This window comes from Eschrichtius robustus, chromosome 2 (assembly GCF_028021215.1).
Source record: "Eschrichtius robustus isolate mEscRob2 chromosome 2, mEscRob2.pri, whole genome shotgun sequence".
Taxonomy (NCBI): Eukaryota; Metazoa; Chordata; class Mammalia; order Artiodactyla; family Eschrichtiidae; genus Eschrichtius; species Eschrichtius robustus.
This window is the reverse complement of record NC_090825.1, coordinates 159,173,308-159,192,229: the sequence shown is the minus strand read 5'-3', so window position 1 is coordinate 159,192,229 and position 18,922 is coordinate 159,173,308. Positions and strand designations below refer to the sequence as shown.

The 18,922-nt window shown below is 46.1% G+C and overlaps 1 protein-coding gene across 1 annotated transcript; it reads left to right on the top strand.

Annotated features, from left to right (window-relative positions):
* Positions 1 to 12,305: 12,305 nt before the first annotated feature.
* Positions 12,306 to 14,321, top strand: LOC137758659 (transmembrane emp24 domain-containing protein 9-like). Its single transcript, XM_068534659.1, has 5 exons — positions 12,306 to 12,348; positions 12,772 to 12,872; positions 13,206 to 13,331; positions 13,900 to 14,046; positions 14,172 to 14,321. The coding sequence occupies exons 2-5, from the start codon at positions 12,804 to 12,806 to the stop codon at positions 14,319 to 14,321; spliced, it is 492 nt and encodes a 163-aa protein (XP_068390760.1). The 5' UTR covers positions 12,306 to 12,348; positions 12,772 to 12,803.
* Positions 14,322 to 18,922: the final 4,601 nt, after the last annotated feature.

Here is an 18,922-nt window from a genome sequence, read left to right as displayed (position 1 = left end):
CTACAAAACAATGTCTAGTATCTAATAGATGATCAATAAGTATTTATTACATGAATGTATGAAAAGTATTCTCATTTCATTATTTTAAAAATAGCATAATGTCATGTTATATGTCAATTATACCCCAATTTGACTGTTAATTAAAAATAATAAATTTAAAAAAAAAAAAGGGAAGGAGAAAGTAACCATTAAGTAGTAGCCATCCTATGATGCTCCACAGTTTAGCCACTGACGAACATTTGGGTTGTTTCCAGCTTATTTTTATTTCCATTACAAATAAAGATTCAATAAACATTTATGTACAGTTTTTTTTTCTAACTTTATTTATTTGTTTATGTTTTATTTTTGGCTGTGTCAGGACTTCGTTGCTGCAGGCGGGTTTCTCTAGTTGGGCGAGCGGGGGCTACTCTTCATTGCGGTGAGCGGGCTACTCAGTGCAGCAGCTTCTCTTGTTGCAGAGCACAGGCTCTAGGCCTCGAGGGCTTCAGTAGTTGCAGCACATGACCTCAATAGTTGTGGCTCGTGGGCTCCAGAACGCAGGCTCAGTAGTTGTGGCGCACTGGCTTAGTTGCTCCACGGCATGTGGGATCTTCCCGGACCAGGGCTCAAACCCGTGTCCCTTGCATTGGCAGGCGGATTCTTAACCACTGCACCACCAGGGAAATCTGATGTACAGGTTTTTGTATGAACGTAGGCTTCATTTCTCTGGAACAAACGCCTAGGCGAGCAATTGCTGGGTCATATGGTAGTTGAATGCTAAGTTTTTAAAGAAACTGATAAACTCTTTTCCAGAGTGACTACTATTTTACATTCCCACCAGCAATGTATAAGTGATCCAGTTTTTCCATATTGTCACCAGCATTTGTTGTTGTCACTATTTTTTACTTTAGCCATTCTGATATGTTTGTAATGACACTTTGATAAGGATAGAGTAGGATAATGAAATAGTTTAGAAATTCCACTGGGGGATTAAAGACAGAAAAGGAATTTTAAGGGAGTTTGGGAGACTGTTGTAAGCTAATGAGCACTCAAGAAAAGAATCAAGTAACCTAGTAATAATCTACTCTACCTTGAAGGAAGACCAGGTGCATTCAAGCCCCAGACCCACTCAAGCCACAGATACTCATAGTTAAAATACAAGACAATAGTTATGGAGTCTGAATCTTGTTACATGAAGTCAGGGAGTTAATGGTCCTTGAAGAGTAGCATTTCTGCACATAGCTACTACAGCAGTATAGGTGAGAGGTGAAAAAACTAGGGGAAAGGGAACGTTATGCCGAAACCTGAGATGAATTACCATATTTTAGTACGTCACCACCCTTTTGCTAATATACATATGATTTAAATAGCACCATGACAGTCCCAGTTAGACGATACAGGGTTAAAGGAGGAACTAATGATGTAAGCCTTGACGTCTACCCAAAAATGAGGAAGAAAGTGGTCTTCTCCCCTCCCCACTTTTTCTTTCATTATAAAAATGTAGCCCTCTTTGTTCTCAGGGCTGCGCTCCCTTGCCTGCCGGCTTGTAGCTCTCACAAGCGTCCTATACTAATAAACTCACTCTTTGCCTGTTTCTTTGCCTCCTGCTGAATTCTTTCTGTGCCGAGACAAAACAACCTGAGCTTCAATAAGTCCTGAGACTAGATGTGTGGTTTCATTTAAAGACAGTGGGTTTGAGTCCCCTCCTAAGTCAGTGATTGTGGGTTCAAGTCCCAATCTGAGGTGCAGCTGGGTTCGAGTCTCATCTGAGGAATGTGGTTTCAACTTCATTGTGGTTTTAATTTGCATTTCCCTAATGGCTGATGTTGAAAATCTTTCCATGCATTCATTTGCATCTTTATATCCTCTTTAATTAGATGTCTCTTCATGTCTTTTGCCTATTTTCTGTTTGAATTTTTACTTTTGAGTGATGGAAGATCTTTACATATTCTATATAGTAGACCTTTGTCAAATATGTGGTTTGCAAATATTTTCTGCCAGTTTGTAGCTTGTCTTTTCATTCTATTAACAAGGTTTTTTACAGAGCAAAATTTCAAAATTTTGATGAAGTTCAAGTTATCAGTTTTTTCTTTTATGGGTTTGGTGTCAAGTCTAAGAACTCTTTACCCCTAACACTAGACCCCAAAGATTTTCTATTTTTTTTTCTAAAAAGTCTATGGTTTTACATTTTATATTTAAATCTGTGGTCTATTTTAAGTTAATTTTTAAAATAAATTTATTTATTTATTTGTTTTTATTTTTGGCTGTGTTGGGTCTTCGTTGCTGTGTGTGGGCTTCCTCTAGTTGCAGCGAGCACGTTGTGGTGCACGGGCTTCTCATTGTGGTGGTTTCTCTTGTTGCAGAGCACGGTCTCTAGGTGTGCGGGCTTCAGTAGTTGTGGCTCTTGGGCTCTAGAGCGCAGGCTCAGTATTTGTAACACACGGGCTCAGTTGCTCTGCTGCATGTGGGATCTTCCTGGGCCAGGGATCGAACCCATGTCCCTTGCATTGGCAGGCAGATTCCTAACCACTGCGTCAACAGGGAAGTCCTATTTTAAGTTAATTTTTGTATAAGGTGTGAGACAGGTCAAGGCCTTTTTCTTTTCTTTTCTTTCTTTTTTCTTTTTTGTCTATGGGTGGCAAATTGCTGTAGCATCACTTGTTGAACAGGCTATCTTCAAGAGAATGAGAAATCAAGCCACATATTGGGAGAAAATCTTTGCCAAAGACATCTGAGAAAGGGCTGTTATCCAAAATAAACACAAAACTCTTGAAATCCAACAATAAGAAAATGAACCACCCTATTTAAAAATGGGCAAAAGACCTGGACAGACACTTTGACAAAGAAGATATACAGATGGCAAATAAGCACATGAAAACATACTCATTGTCATAAGTCATTAGGGAATTTCAAATTAAAACAGCAATGAAATACCACCACACACCTATTAGAATGGCCAAAATCTAGAACACCGACAACACCAAATGCAGATGAGGATGTTGTGCAACAGGAACTCTCATTCACTGCTGATAGGAATGCAAAGTAGTACAGCCACTTTGGAATACAGCTTGGCAGTGCCTTACAAAACTATACATACTCTTACCATATGATCCAGCAATCATGTTCCTTGGTATTTACCCAAAGGAGGTGAAAACTCATGTCCACACAAAACATGCACACAGATGTTTATAGTGGCTTTATTCATAATTGCCCAAACTTGGAAGCAACCAAGTTGTCCTTCAGTAGATAAATGGATAAAGTGTGGTACATGCAGACAATAGAATATTATTCAGCACTAAAAGAAAATGAGCTATCAAGCCATGAAAAGACATGAAGGAACTTAAATGCATATTACCAAGTGAAAGAAGCCAAACTGAAAAGGCCACACACTGTATGATGCCAACTATTTGCCATTCTGGAAAAGGGAAAACTGTGGAGACAATGAAAAGATCAATGGTTGCTAGGAGTGAGGTTGGGGGAGTGGGGGAGGGAGGGATAAATAGGCAAAGCACAGAGGATTCTTGGGGCATTGAAACTATTCTGCATGATACTATAATGGTGGATACATGTCATCATACATTTGTCCAAAACTATAGAATGTATAACACCAATAGTGATGCATAATGTAAACTATGGACTGTAGGTGATAATGGTGTATCAATGTAGGTTAGTTGATTGTAACAAATGTACTACTTTTGTGCAGGATGTTGGTAGTAGGGAGACTGTGCATGTGCTGGGCAAGAGGTATACAGGAACTCTCTGTACTTTCAGTTCAATTTTGCTGTGAACCTAAAACTGCTCTAAAAATAATGTGCTTTTTTAAAAAAAAAGATATCTTTCTTCCATCGAATTGCTTTGCATCTTTGTCGAAAATCAGATTGGCTTGTGTTGGTCTATTTCTGGGTTCTTTATTCTGCCCCACTGAGCTATTTGTCTATCCTTTTACCAATACCACACAGCCTTGATTACTATAATCTTGATTACTCGATTACTATGTATAATGTCTTGAAATTGGGTAGACTGTTTTCTGCCACTTCATTCTTCTTCTTCAAAAGTGTTTTAGTTATGCTAGTTCCTTTGCCTCTCCATATAAGTTTTAGAATAATCTTGCCTATATTTATAAAAATTCTTGCTTGGATATTTATAGGAATTGTGTTAAACCTGAATATTAATTTGGAGAGAATTGCCATCTTTACTATGTTGAGTGTTCCAATACATAAACACAGTATGTCCCTACATTTATTTGGGTCGTCTTTGATTTCTTTCATCAGGATTTGTAGTTTTTGGCAAACAGATTCTGTACATGCTTTGTTTAGATCTTACCTGAGTAATTCATTTTCTTTGGCATGACTGTAAATGGTATTACATTTTAAATTTTGGTTTCTTTATGTTTATTATTAATACATAGAAATGTGCTTGATTTATATGTGTTGCTCATATATCCTGCAAATTGCTAAACTCATTTATTAGTTCTAGGAGGTTTTTGTAGATTCCTTGAAATTTTCTATATAGACAATCATGTCATCTACAAATAGGGACAGTTTTACTTTTTTCCTTTCCAATTGCATGCTTTTTATTTCTTCTTCCAGCCTTATTGCAGTTGTTACATCTTCTGGTACGCTGTTGAATAGGAGTGGTGAGAATAGACAAAACAAGGTTTTGCCTTGTTCTTGTTTTTTTTTTTTAGTATTTATTTATTTGGCTGCATTGGGTCTTAGCTGCGGCATGCAGGATCTTTGTTGCCGCGTGTGGGATCTTTTCGTTGCGGCATGCGAACTCTTAGTTGCAGCATGTGAACTCTTACTTGCGGCATGTGGGATCTAGTTCCCTGACCAGGGATCAAACCCGGGCCCCCTGCATTGGGAGCAGAGTCTTAGCCACTGGACCACCAGGGAAGTCCCGTTCCTGATTTTAGAAAGAAAGCTTTCAGTCTTTTTCCATGGTTAGATGTTTTTAAATGGTGTCATTGCCTTAAAATTTGAGTTTTGCTAAAGCAGTTTTACAGGAAGTTCCTTGATTTCCTATATCTTGTGAGATGAGGAAAGGGATATCTCTACATCTCACACATGTCATATTTCTCAAGCTATGCTGACACCAGGCTGTGTGCTTTTTGTCTGACACACTGTCTTGTCTGTTCCATTGGTTTCCTCTGAGTTCTTTAAGTCAGAATCTTCACATTGAGAACTGCACTGGTAAGAAGTAGACAACTCTTGGCCCATTCTGTTTCTGTGGCAGTGGAGAAAAAGAGAATCGTTTCTATCCAGACATTTACCAGTCTTGTTGGAAATCTCCCCCACTGAGCATTGGACATAGTCAAAGCAGAAGATGGGTTCCATGTCCCAAACAGTTTTCCTAAATCCAGGGCCACAGCTTTGAGAACACTCAGAGATGGGAGTCTGAACAGTAACAGGGGAAAAGTTCATGAGGGATTAAATAATACAGGGAAAGTAAAGAAGGCAGCAGTAGGAGAATATGAATGTATACCCAATGTGTGTGTGTGTGTGTGTGTGTGTGTAATTAGGGACACAGGTATGGAGTTTATTCTTTTTTTTTAAAATTTATTTATTTATTTTTATATTTATTTTTGGCTGTGTTGGGTCTTCGTTTCTGTGCAAGGGCTTTCTCTAGTTGCGGCAAGTGGGGGCCACTCTTCATCACGGTGCGTGGGTCTCTCACTATCGCGGCCTCTCTAGTTGGGGAGCACAGGCTCCAGACGCGCAGGCTCAGTAGTTGTGGCTCACGGGCCTAGTTGCTCCGTGGCATGTGGGATCTTCCCAGACCAGGGCTCGAACCCGTGTCCCCTGCATTGGCAGGCAGATTCTCAACCACCGTGCCACCAGGGAAGCCCTGGAGTTTATTCTTGACATACATTCAGGGGAACAGGGAAATTGGAGATCAAATAACATCACAGTGTTGATGGTAACTGAAGAACTTACTTCACTTTGATTCCATCCACATATCCTTAAGTCAGAAGCTCCCTCATGAAGAGACTCCAATCTCAGGAAGCAAACACCAGCGCCACCTCTCCCACGTTCAGGGAGCAGTCCTGGTGTTCTCTTCCTCCTCTCCAGTGGTGGCAGTGCCCGTTCAACAGACAAGTATTCACACAGTTGGCACCTGTAAGCTGGAGTGATTGACACAACCCCCTGACAGGCAGAGAGTTCAGCAACATGGACCAGCAGCAAGGGGGCTGAGCCCTCGTCTGGAGCAGCTGTAGGGGCAGGAAAACATGAAGACCGGAGAAGGGAAGTAAGGTAAAAGGTCATACAGTCAACTAATGACAGAGCCAGTACAGAATCCTGAATCTTAGTTTTGGGGATGGGGATGGGGAAGGATGGAGACCAGGACACACCTTAGGTCATTTGAACCTGTTCTTCAAAGCCAGAAACATGGCTGGGACTTGCCAGATTGGGTGCAGCAGGATCCTGGCAGTGGCAGCAGTAGAAACCCAATTGTCTTACTTTCCTCTTAACCTTGGCCGCAGTCTGCTCCGCCCCAGTCCAAGAGAAGGCAGGGCTGTGACCCACCTTTCTCTTCACCCACTCCACCCTGTTCCCCATCTCCTGACCTGTAAAGCCCTCAACGTAGGTGGGATGAGAATGCTGCCATGATCTTTTGGAGACCCAGTGGTGCAGACTCTGGTTGGGAAGTGTATTAACTATATTTTCTTATATTCTGTGTTCCTGATGCTCTGGCATCTGGGGCCTCACTACCCCTCCTGGGGTTAGTTCTTAGAGATAGCAAAGGACTCACCTGAGGGGGTACCTTTCATATGTAAACCAACCAATCCGAAGCCCATACCCCCTGGCCCCCAACCACCATCTTTATTGAACTCTCACGCACCAAGCCAATATTCCTCATGCCCTAATCACCTCAGGGTCAGGTACCAGAAAACCCATGACAGCCCCGACACCACAGAGCCTGCTGAAATTATTCAAACTAACCAATCACCCACTCCTTCCCATGAACACCATAATAAAAGCTTTTATCCACGCTTTCCCCTCACTCCTTCTGCCTCCTGACCAACCCTGGTGTTTCCCCATGTGGCCCTGCATGACTTGGTGTACCCAGTCTGCTTGGGAACCGTGAGTAACAAACTATCTTTTCTTTCTTTCTTTTTTGGCCATGCCCTGTGGCATGTGGGATCTTAGTTCCCCAACCAGGGATCAAACCTGCACCCCCTGCAGTGGAAGTGCAGAGTATTAACCACTGGACCACCGGGGAAGTCCCCAAACTATCTTTTCAATAGTAATCATCTCCTGATCTGTTGGCCTCACCATGCCTGAATAATAGTAAAACTTACCTTTTAAAAACAGAGAGAAAAGAGGGAGGAGGGAGGTGTTATGGAAAAGAAGGGAGGAAATAGTGGAGAGGAAAGGGGAAGAAAGGGGAAGTAAGGAAGTGTCACTGTCTGGATTTGCCATCTTCCTCTTCTCTCCTCCCTCCACCTTGGTCTCCCCATCATGTCCCCTACCCTCCTTTTTCCCTGGTTTCTATTTCATTCTAGACAATGAATGATCTTTGAACCAAAAGAATAAGGTTTCCCATTTGCATGGAAGACTGGAGAGAAAGTCTTCATTCAAGGGCAGAAGTGGTTACCAGTTCGGGAACTTGATGGAAAGGGTGATGATAAATAGAAGATGTCTGAGAAAGCTGCATCCCTTGTCCAGGTTCATCTATAAAACCTCAGGCATGAGGGGAGAGGATTCGCCTTTGGTGAAAACTGAGCCCAGAGAGGAGTCCTGGTGCCTCAACCAAGTCTGTGCATTTCTTTACTCATCCAGAAAAGATGTTTGGAAGACAGTGGAGACCTTTGAGGATGCTGCAAACATTTTACTGTGGGAAAGTATAACGGTATTTTGGCTGGAGTAGAGCTGAGGCTTAAGTGCACTGCTATGTTGCATTTGGCCACATTATCCCTAGAAGTCCTCTGCGTCCTGGGACCAATGGCTTCCTGATTCTCAAGGACTGAGGAACAGCCCAGCCACTCCCTTTGATTTGCCCTCCTTATGGGAACCCCTCCAGTGCAGGAGGGTTGGAGGACCAAGCCAGGCACAGACCTGTGGGATGGACTGCCCGAAGCCCTGAAGAGAGATGGACCGGAAAGGGAGACAGTGAGAAAACTCTGAGAAAACTCACCAGGAGTGGAAGAATTCTGTCAGAGGGATAAGTGTGAGCCTGTGTGGGGGTGGGGGGTGGGGGTGGTGCATGAAGCAGGAACAGTGGTTGGTTCCAGGTCCAGTGTGATAACTGTTCTTGATATCCCTGGATTCAGCACACACACACCCTTCAGTGCCCAGGTGTTCTGGGAAAGAAAGCACAGGGAAAAGAACTTTCAGAGGAAATTCTTTTGTGGAGATGGTCAAAAGGAATATTTTTCTACATGCCAGGGAGAAAGAAGAATGCAGAGACCAGTGGACCAGAGGAAGGAACAGTGGCATGGTGGTGTCCTGGGGATGATGTGGAGGTCACCAGCAAACCAACAGAATCCACCCAGCACCAGAGCAGAATTGCACATGGAAGCTCTGATTTTATGTGCAAGAACATTCTAACCCTGATGTATCTCCACCCCCACCATCCCTAGCTCAAGATGCCTAATGGGAATAATGAGGAGGGGACATCATAAGAAAGGCCAGGAATAAGGTATGGAAATTTTGGTTTATGACTCACCATTACTCTTCTTCCTTCTTTCTCTCCAACCTCCTTCATCCTTGCTTTCTTCTTTCTCTCTCTTTCTTCCTCCAACTTCTCTTTTTCCTCTCTCTATCCCCCTCTTTCCCTCCATACTTCCCTTCTACTTTCTCTCCTTCCTCTCTCTTCCCTTTCTCTAACCAAACATCCACTGCACAATCATGCTATTCCTAGATTTTCGCTAGGCTTTGGGGAGCAAAGAGATAATATTCGGCAGAAACCTGTCTTAATCTCTTCCAGGTATCAGCCCCAAGGGAATTGCATGTGAATGGACAATTATAATTCAACATGGTTAATGCAAGGTCCCAAGGAGCCCAGGGCAGGAAACACCTAAAAGAGTGATGCTGCACTTGAGTCTTGCAAGGGTGAATAGGAACTAGGCAAGCAGAAAAGAGGGCAGCAATGGGGGCTCAGGACATCCCTTAAAAAGGGAACAGCATGTAGTAGAGGCCTGCCAGGGTCTTCGATCTTAGGGGAACCACAGATAGGGCAAGTAGATGCAGTTCCCCAATGTCTCCTTTAAATCTCACAAATGGCACCCAGGTTCAGTGGTTTTGGCAGACAGTGTGGAATGAGATCACTGTCAAGTGGGAGAATCCCAGAATGGTGGGCTCTCTGCTCTTATATTCTCAGCCCTGTCATCACTCAGAAACAGGTGTTATCATCAACACAGTACTTTTTCTACTTGGGAACCATCTCATCCTTCCCAACATCTGGGTTCTTGGCTTTGAAATCTTGCTGTAAAGTCACTGGTGCACTATCTCCTTACATGCATGTCACTGCAGGCCCTAATAATTTCCCACTTTTGTCCCTTTAGGGGATTTCTGTGGGCAGTCTGATCACTGGCTATGAAACAGTGCTACTCACTGCGGGCCAGTGCTGGTCCATGAGTGTTTGTTATAGGTCTGCAATGAGATAAGCACAGAAATTGAGTGCTTAGAAACTTTTATAGAAATTTAACATTGATGTGACATTCAAGCACATAATCAGTTTCTTTTTTTTTTTTTTTTTAACAGAAGTATTGGTTCATGAGGGATTGGAAAATGTATATATAAAACAACAACAAATTGGGACTTCCCTGGTGGCGCAGTGGTTAAGAATCCACCTGCCAATGCAGGGCACATGGGTTCGAGCCCTGGTCCGGGAAGATCCCACATGCCATGGAGCAACTAAGCCCGTGTGCCACAACTACTGAGCCTGCGCTCTAGAGCCCGTGAGCCACAACTACTGAGCACGCGTGCCACAACTACTGAAGCCCACGTGCCTAGAGCCCATGCTCCGCAACAAGAGAAGCCACCGCAATGAGAACCCCGCGCACCGCAATGAAGAGTAGCCCCCGCTCGCCGCAACTAGAGAAAGCCCGTGCGCAGCAACAAAGACCCAACACAGCCATTAATTAATTAATTAATTGATAAGGATAATCATAGCTATCATAAAACAAAAAACAAAACAAAAAAAAAACCAAAACCAAAAACCAGTCCCTTACTTCAGGCGATGGTACTGGCAATCACGATTCAGGACCGTGGACAGCACCTCATCCTGCCTCCCAAACCCTGAGTCATCACCCCTGCTCCCAGCTCCTGGTGAATGCCCTTGATGAACAGCTAGTTCCCAAATCCAACAGATGCTTTTCAGCTGTTGTCTTAATTGACCTTTCTAAAGTGTCTGCCTTTGTTAACACCTGCATCTGTCATTTTCGTTTAAAGATCATTCCCAGGGAAGGAATAAAAACGTTCCCCTAGAATTATCAATGGGCCACACTGATAAAGTGAGGGGACAATTTCTGGTAGCTAAAACATATTATTAATCTTTTTAAATTTTTTTTTTTTTAGAGATACCTTTTTTTTTAATTAATTAATTAATTTATTTTTTATTTTTGGCTGTGTTGGGTCTTTGTTTCTGTGCGAGGGCTTTTTCTCTAGTTGTGGCAAGCGGGGGCCACTCTTCGTCGCGGTGCGCGGGCCTCTCACTATCGCGGCCTCTCTTGTTGTGGAGCACAGGCTCCAGACGCGCAGGCTCAGTAAATGTGGCTCACGGGCCTAGTTGCTCCGTGGCATGTGGGATCTTCCCAGACCAGGGCTTGAACCTGTGTCCCCTGCATTGGCAGGTGGATTCTCAACCACTGCGCCACCAGGGAAGCCCCCATATTATTAATCTTAAAACACTGTATTGACATTGCTCCTTTGCTTTTCAGTGGGCTCTTAGAGGACAGGAGACAGGTTTTACTCATATTCATGTCCAACATGTATCGTAAAGTCTTGCCCAGAGTTTGTGTGAGCAAATGCCTGCCGCTTATCACTGGATGACCTTGGGCAAGTTATTACTCAACCTCTCTTTGCCACTGCTTCCCCAACTGTTAAACTGGAATCCTATTAGAGTCTACCTTATAGAGTTTTTAAAATATTAATTTAGTTAGTACGTTTAAAAGTGCTTAGAACAGTGGCTGGCACAGAAGAATAAAAAGTATTGTTATTTTCATCATCATTTTATATTACTGAATAAACCAATGAGCATCTATTATCATCAGGCACTAGATGGTGGAGGACTTCATCCCACCACCTGGGGAGGGCTACTGCTTTATATTGACATTTGAGTATACACTGCCCTACTCAGAGCATCGTGAGCTTCGGAATTCCTGAGATTTGCTATTCCTGGGTCCCTGTCTTGTCATGTTGGCCCCACCCTCCCACACCTTTCAGTTGTGTATTCCCTTTCCTTTTCCAGTTGCATTCCTGCCGACTTCTTTCACCCGCCAGGCTCACTCACAGTCTTTTCTTTTGGTCCCACTGGATGAAGAGTCCCACCTGTGCAAGTGGGCCTGGCAGCTCCTGCCCCCTCAGTGATTCGGCCCAACTTACCTCCTCCCTCCATGTGACCATAAACTTTCTTCCCCTAGTCCCTTAACTGGCCTGCTGCTGTTAGGCAATTCTAGGTCTCTCCACCTAAATTGTTCTTGCTCCCTCGCTGCTCAGGGAGATTTTAACCATCCTTCAGAGCTTGAGTCAAACTTACCCCTTCCATAAAAGGGACATCTCTCCGTTCCTTTCCTGAACTACTACGTCAGCCTCTGAACCCCACAGGGCTTCTCTGCAGTTCTCATTCTGTCTCACCATCACTTCTAACCTCCTCGAGGTTCAGGTCCAGGTCATGCCTGGACCTGCCCACACTCTCAACACCCATCTCAGGCAGCCGCTCTGCAAGTTTCAGAGGGCTAGTCCCTTCCTTCTTCTCTCTGAGGCTGTTACCACATCAGCAAGATGGGACTAAGAGCACCCGCCTCCTTGGGTTTCTGCGCGCATTAAGCGAGGTGGGGCAAGGAAAGCGCGGAACAGCGCCTCACTAGTGCGGTGGGAGCTCGCGTGGCCCCTCCGCAACGCGAGTCCGCGCGGGGGCTCCTGGGATTTGTAGTCCGTACCCGAGTTTGCAGTCTCGTAGGCCCCGCACAGACAGCCTCGGACTCGGCTGGGAAGGTGGCGGGGGCCTGCGGGACGCGAGGCGTTGGGCCCGGGGCCGGCCCCGGGCAGGGATGGGGCCGAGCGAGGGCAGCCGGACTGCTGCCGCTGCTGCTGGGGCAGCTGCTGGCGCTCACGGGCGGCGGAGGCGCGTTCTACCTCGAGGTCAGCGAGCTGGAGGAGAAGTGCTTCATCCAGGAGATCCCCGATGGCACAGTGGTCATAGGTGCGCGCGAGCCTTGCCCTCCCCGCACCCAGAGTCCCGGCCTTGCCCTCCCCGCACCCGGAGTCCTGAGAGGGAATGGGGATGAGGCCCCGCGGGATCAGCTCAGGCCCATACCTCCCCTCTGCTGCCGGGGGTGGGCACGGGTGGGAAATGGGTGGACAGCAGTGTGGGCAAAGCATCCTCTCCGTTGCCTGTGCCGGAGTTGGGGGGCGCCGAGGAGGCAAGTCTGATCCAGACCCGGATGACAGCAGAAAAGCGGGGCAGGAGAGGGAAGGAGAGAGGCGGAGGGCTGTGGTCAAGCCCCGCAATCAGACACCCGGATCTTCCTGTTCCTCCCCCCGGCCCCCGTGACTCCTGGAGGTCCGGGGCGGGCTCTTGGTCGTGAGTGTGGATGGGGATGCATCCAGGCTGCCTCCCCATTAGGTAACTACAAGACCGAGCTATACGACCCCGCTATGGAAAAGTACCAGCCCTCCCCGCAGTGGATCAATTTGTTCGTTTTTGTGAAGGACCCCGAGAACAAGGTGAGGCAGGCCTTGACTCCCTGCAGCCCTCCCACCCCCACATCTCCAGCGTCATTGTCTAGTCCTCCCTAGTCCTCCATTTCTCAGAGGAGGGCTCATCTCCTCACAGGCAGGAGGGCTCAAGGAAGGCCATGCTCTTTGCAATCTGTGGAGTATTGTGTACTAGCAGTGCTGGGATCTGAGATTTTCAAGCCCAAACTGATGCCATTTTCCTCACACCCTCCCTGCTGGCCTGGCCTGTGGGGGTCAGAACCTGGGATACCCCCAGAGTTCCTCTCCTAGAAGCAGGTTTCTGGTCAGCTTCTCTGTGCTCACGGAGGCTGTTTCCTCTAGAATCTGCTGGCCCGTCAGTACGGCCCTCGGGGCAGCTTTACCTTCACCTCCCAGTCTCCCGGAGAGCACCAGATCTGCCTTCACCTCGAGTCCATCCGGTTCGCCCTCTTCTATGATGGCAAGCTGGTGAGTATGGAGGGGAAAGTCACCAACCCTTAACATCTCAGTCCCTTGGGTGAGAAGGGTTCAGTAGGCAGTGCCTCTTGAGGAGGCCTGGGCTTTCCATGAAGCAAGCATACAGAGGACAGGTCCTGAAGAATGAGAGGGGACCCAGGAGGGAGTCACTCTGACTTAAAATCATCTCTCGGCTCCCTGCCATCCCTAGAATAAAGACCAAGCTTCGTAATGTGAAATTCAGAGCTGTCCAGCAGCTGAATGCTCCCAGGCTCTTCATTACCACCTCCCACTGACATGGAACTCCTAGGAGCTGCTTGTCTCAAACACTGAGTCATACACATTTTGTTCTGCACATTTTGTTCTGTCCCTTCTGTCTTTTGGACATGGAACTCCATGTAAGCAGGGCCTTGATCTGGTGTTTTGGCACCTGGAGCAGAGCTAGTCCCCACATCAATGAGTGTGAGGCACTGAACTGCTCAGTTCAGTCAGGCCCAGACTGGCGTGTGGAAGCTGGGTTTCTGGCAGGTGCGTGGAGCTGAGCTCCCTGACCCCCACCCTTGGCTCCTCTGTTCCCCAGGCCATTCACTTGGACATGCAGTTGGGTGAACACACCAATGATTATACGGAACTTGCAGCCAATGACAAGCTGGCCCTGCTGCATCTGCGCATACAGCAGCTGGTGGAGCAAGTGGAGAAGATCCAGAAGGAGCAGGAGTACCAGAGGGTGAGGGGCTGGGCCGGGCCAGTTGGGACAGTGGATGTGTAACCTCCCAGGGAGTGGCTCTTTCAGCTCTTCCCCTGGGGGTCAATTCAGTTCTAGTCACGCCTTCCTGTTGTCCCCTCCCACAGTGGCGAGAAGAGCGCTTCCGGCAGACCAGCGAGAGCACCAACCAGCGGGTGCTGTGGTGGTTCATTCTGCAGACCTTCATCCTTGTGGCCACTGGCATCTGGCAGATGCAGCACCTCAAGAGCTTCTTTAAAGCCAAGAAGTTGGTGTAGATGAGCCCCAGAGACCAGAGGCTTAGCCCCCACTCATTCCCCTTCTGCTGAATAATGGGAAGTGGCCTGGCCTGGTCTGTCTCCTGGCTTCTCCCACCCCTCCCAACCCTGAGGGACTTCCTTGTTACTGGTGTGGGGGGAGCGGGGGGACAGAGGACCTCTTTAAACTGGTTTCTCAGCTAGGACTTGGGAGAGGATGGGTTTCCAGCTGGAGACATGTGGGTGGGAGGAGCTGTAGGCTCCTTTGTTGCTCTGTGAGGCTGAGCAGGAGTGGGGTGAGTGTTACCCCAACCCCCATGTTAAACAGGATGGGTGAACTAAGAGTGAATATAAATTATAACTGTCAAATTTTCTGACCTAAACATTTATTGCCTCCTACTCTGCAATTCATTATATGTGTCCAATCAGATGTTAATATTTGAGGCCCTGCATGCATTAGTGGGGGACTGATCCCAAAATGGATGAGGTGAAGAATACTTTTACCCCAGAAGCCTTAGCAACCTGTGGAACCTTTTCCAGAAAAGTCCAATTTGGGCCCATCTTTTGGGTAACCTGAGTGCTGATGGTGATCCTGTGCCCAACCTGCCTTCTCTCTCTCTGGGCTCTGGTCAGGCTCATGTGCTATCCTATTCCAATCACCTGGACTGCTGGGTTCTTCAAGGAGTCTGAAGGGCACCTCTGTCGTCCTGCTATTTTTCAGTTGACCTCTGTCTCTTTTTATGATGCCATTGGTTAATCCTTTCAGGAGATGCCTAAAGATTCCAAGTCAATGTTTTCATTACATTCAGCATCTCCTGTAACTCAACCTTCACAAGTGCACACAGGTGTAGATGCCCCCCATTGCTTCTGCCTGATCTAGTCCACATTTTACCAAGCCCTATGTTGGTTGCCCTGTTGGATTATAGCCATCTCTCACGTGAATTTGACATTTTCTGTTATAAGGAAATTCACTGGTTGGCACCCTCAATAAAATCAAGTCCAAATTGTCAAGGTCAGGAATATCAATGAGGGAGACTCCCCGTAGGGTGGGGCAGCTGTGGCAGCCCTGGCCCCTGAGATAGATGCACCCTCCCCTAGGATACTCCTTAGGGATGACTGCAAGCCTCAGGGGTGCTGATCACTGGTGTGTCTGGCCACAATTAGCCTCAGAAAGTGTAAGTGAGAGTTAACTGAAGGCTGGGGGCGGGGACCACTGGAGAGTAACCTCTAACCAGAGAATGTGACCTTAGGGTCACTTCCCTTATGTGAAGCTGGTGGTGGGGGTGGGGAGGGTGCTCTGCTCTCTGCTGCAGGGGAAGCACAAGACCCAGGTGGGCACATTCTTGCCCATGGAACCTGTGGTATGACACTAAATGAGGCAGAATGTTGAACAAGACGTAAGGGTGATGCATGCTTCTGAGGAGAAGGGCATGGGCTAAGGGCAATATGTCAGAAGTCCTGGCCTAATCTAGGTAGTAATAGAAGGCTGCTTTTTAGAACTGAGACAGAGGATAGGAGTTAGCTGGGGAAAGAATGTTCTGGCTAGAGGGAATAGCACATATAGAAGCCCTAAAACAAAAAAGAACATGGCTATTTGGGGAAGCTGAAAGAAGGCCACTATAGCAAAATCCCAAATCCAGAGAGGCTGCCTTCAGCCTGCTTTCTAAATTATGATTTCATGTCTAGGAGTTGCCTCTTCCCTAGTGATTAACCCCAGAATGACCACCCTTTTCAGAGGGACCCTGTCCTCTACCCACAGAGGTGAGACCTTATCCTGACACTTCAATAGGGAAACAAGTCACAAAAGAGCAACAGTGAGTACATGGGAGAGCTGCACACACACAGTAGAAGAGAGTTCCCCATCCATTTCCACATGAAACCTTCACAGTCACTCTGTAGAGGAAATGGCATGTGTCCCTGATTTAGAAAAGAGAGCCAGCTAATAAGGGATGGGCCATGCTGAAACCTGGCCAATTCAACTCAGTTCTTGGTGTTCTTCTCTCTGTTCTGGCTACTTTTCTCCAGGTAGAGGAAAGACCTCCCACAAAGAGGTAAAACACACTGCCTCTGATTTTAAAGAGCTGGCCATTTGAATTTCTAGTTTCTTGTGGCTACCATAACAAATTACCATAAAACGTGGTAAATTAAAACAACAGAAGTTTATTCTCTCACAGTTCTGGAGGCCAGAAGTACAAAATCAAGATGTCAGCTGGGCTGCACTCCTTCCAAAGGCTCTTGAAGAGAATCCTTCGTCTTCTTCCAGCTACTGGTGGTTCCAGGTATTATTTGGCTTGTGTCTACAGCACTCCAATCTCTGCCTCCATTTCCTCCTCTAGTGTCCCCTCTTCTGTGTCATATAAGGACACTTGTCATTTGGATTTAGGACCTAACCAGGTAATCCAGGATGATCTCATCTCAAGGTCCTTAAATTAATTATATCAGCAAAGACCTTTTTTTCCATATAAGCTCATATTCACAGGGTCCAGGGTTTAGGGCATAGGCATGTCTTCTGTGGAGCCATCATTCAACCCACGACAGAGAGCAAGAAGTGTATGCCTGATAAGGTCCCAAGTGATCTAACAAATGGGGTACTCAGGGCTCTCAGAATTCAGGATGGGGTGAGACCTGGGTGGATGGATGGATGGATGGATGGATTGATGAACGGGAAAAGGGATGCCAAGGAGGTCTTTATAAAAGAGACAGTACGTGAGTAGAACATTGAAAGATGAAATGGTTTAAATATGAAGAATAGGGAAGGAATTCCATTTTGGGGAAATGGAGCCTGTAGAGATACAAATGTACAAAAGATTTCAATATAATTCAAAATATAATCCAATACCCATGAATATATAACACTGTAAGACAGAGACTTTGAAAAAGAAAGGAATCAGGAAAATAAGTGTAGCATGAGTAGGATGAAGACAGGAGGAAAGTTAGATCAAACAACGGATGGAAATGAATATACCTACTGCAAATTGGACAACTAGGAGTAGGCTGTTATCAGAGGCTGCAGACTGGTGACCTGCAAGTATATTGTTTGTCCTTTTTGTGTGTTATTTTTTTTTCAAATTATTTGACAACAGTAACAGTGCCACAGCTTCTGTAGTATAAATTTTGGGATGTATTGGATAGGCAAACTGGTTGGATGGAGGAGCTTGGAGCTGTTTTGCAACACTTGACTTGACATAAATGTGAGAAAATGACAGTTGTGCATATCCAGGAGGCATGATAAAGATTATGAGGAAGGAGTGAGCCTCTCTCCCTGGAGAACACTGTCTTAGACAATCACTTATGAATGAGAGAGCCTTTGTGGAAGTCCAGGTTTCCAGAAGAGAAATTCCAGCACATAGTTGGAGCAGAAAAATACACATTTGGACACATTGGAGAGGGTAAGAGGAACAGTTTGAGTTTACCTGCATTACCTGTCCCCAAAACTGGCACAGCTCAATGCTAAGAAATCATTTTCTTGGTCAGTGATTTCTCCTGCAGGGTAAAGTGAGAGTGTGTGAGTGAGCACACAGCTTCTCCAGCAGTGTGGGATCCTGTCAAAGATGTCATTTCTCTCTTGCTCCATCCAGAGTACTGAGTTGTGAGCTACATGACTGGGGGGTGGGAAGAGGTTGAGTGAGAGCAGATAGGACCCTCAGAGGACATTAAAGGGACATGGATCCTACTAACTGTCATGAGCTGCTGGGGACACTTTACCTTTGAAACCTCCCAAATGGCCCACAGGCACTGCCAATGCTCCATGTGCCTCATCTACACACCTCCCTGTGGCTTATCTCCCTGAATGCACTCCTGATGGTGGTGAGAGCAAGCTCTGGCAGACAGTAGTGAGCATGTGTAGAAAGGTGGCCTAAATCTGCTGGCCAGGGAGAGACCACAAACTCGAGCTTTAGCTCTATCCTTGGAAAAGCAAAAGGGAGTCTGTCAGCCTCTGGTCTGGTGCACTGCAGGATGGAGAGAAGGCATATAAGCTTAAGAATTCTGCCACAAGAGGCAACAAGGAATGTAGAGTAGGCATATCCAGAAACCTCAGAATGCGTAGCAGGGCTGACAGAAGGTATTTCTCTCCCAAAGTCAATGAGTAAAGACTGGAGGAGGTAACTGCTACTTCAAATGTGAAGACAGCATCACAAGACTTCAAGGGACATGAAAAATCAAGGAACTATCACACCACCAAAGGATCACAATAATCTTCTGGTAACCAATACCAAAGACATGAAGATCTATAGTTTTCCTGATAAAAAATCAAAATAGTTGTTTTAAGGAAGCTCAATGAGCTGCAAGAAAACATAGAAAGACAATAGAACAAAATCAGGAAAATGATACACAGACAAAATGAGAACGTTAACAAAGAGAAATCATATAAAAGAACCAAATCAAAATTCTGGAGCTGAAGAGTACAATGAGTGAAATGAAAAGTGCAATATGGGCTTCCCTGATGGCGCAGTGGTTAAGAATCTGCCTGCCAATGCAGGGGACACGGGTTCGAGCCCTGGTCTGGGAAGATCCCACATGCCGCGGAGCAACTAGGCCCGTGAGCCACAACTACTGAGCCTGCGCATCTGGAGACTGTGCTCCGCAACAGGAGAGGCTGCGACGGTGAGAGACCCGCGCAC

Bases quoted from the DNA above. Each gene is read 5' to 3' on its own strand.
- LOC137758659 (XM_068534659.1), top strand. From the start codon at position 12,804: ATGGAAAAGTACCAGCCCTCCCCGCAGTGGATCAATTTGTTCGTTTTT. The intron at 12,873-13,205 runs GTGAGGCAGGCC...TGTTTCCTCTAG, and splicing joins TGAAGGACCCCGAGAACAAG to AATCTGCTGGCCCGTCAGTA. The intron at 14,047-14,171 runs GTGAGGGGCTGG...CCCCTCCCACAG, and splicing joins AGGAGCAGGAGTACCAGAGG to TGGCGAGAAGAGCGCTTCCG.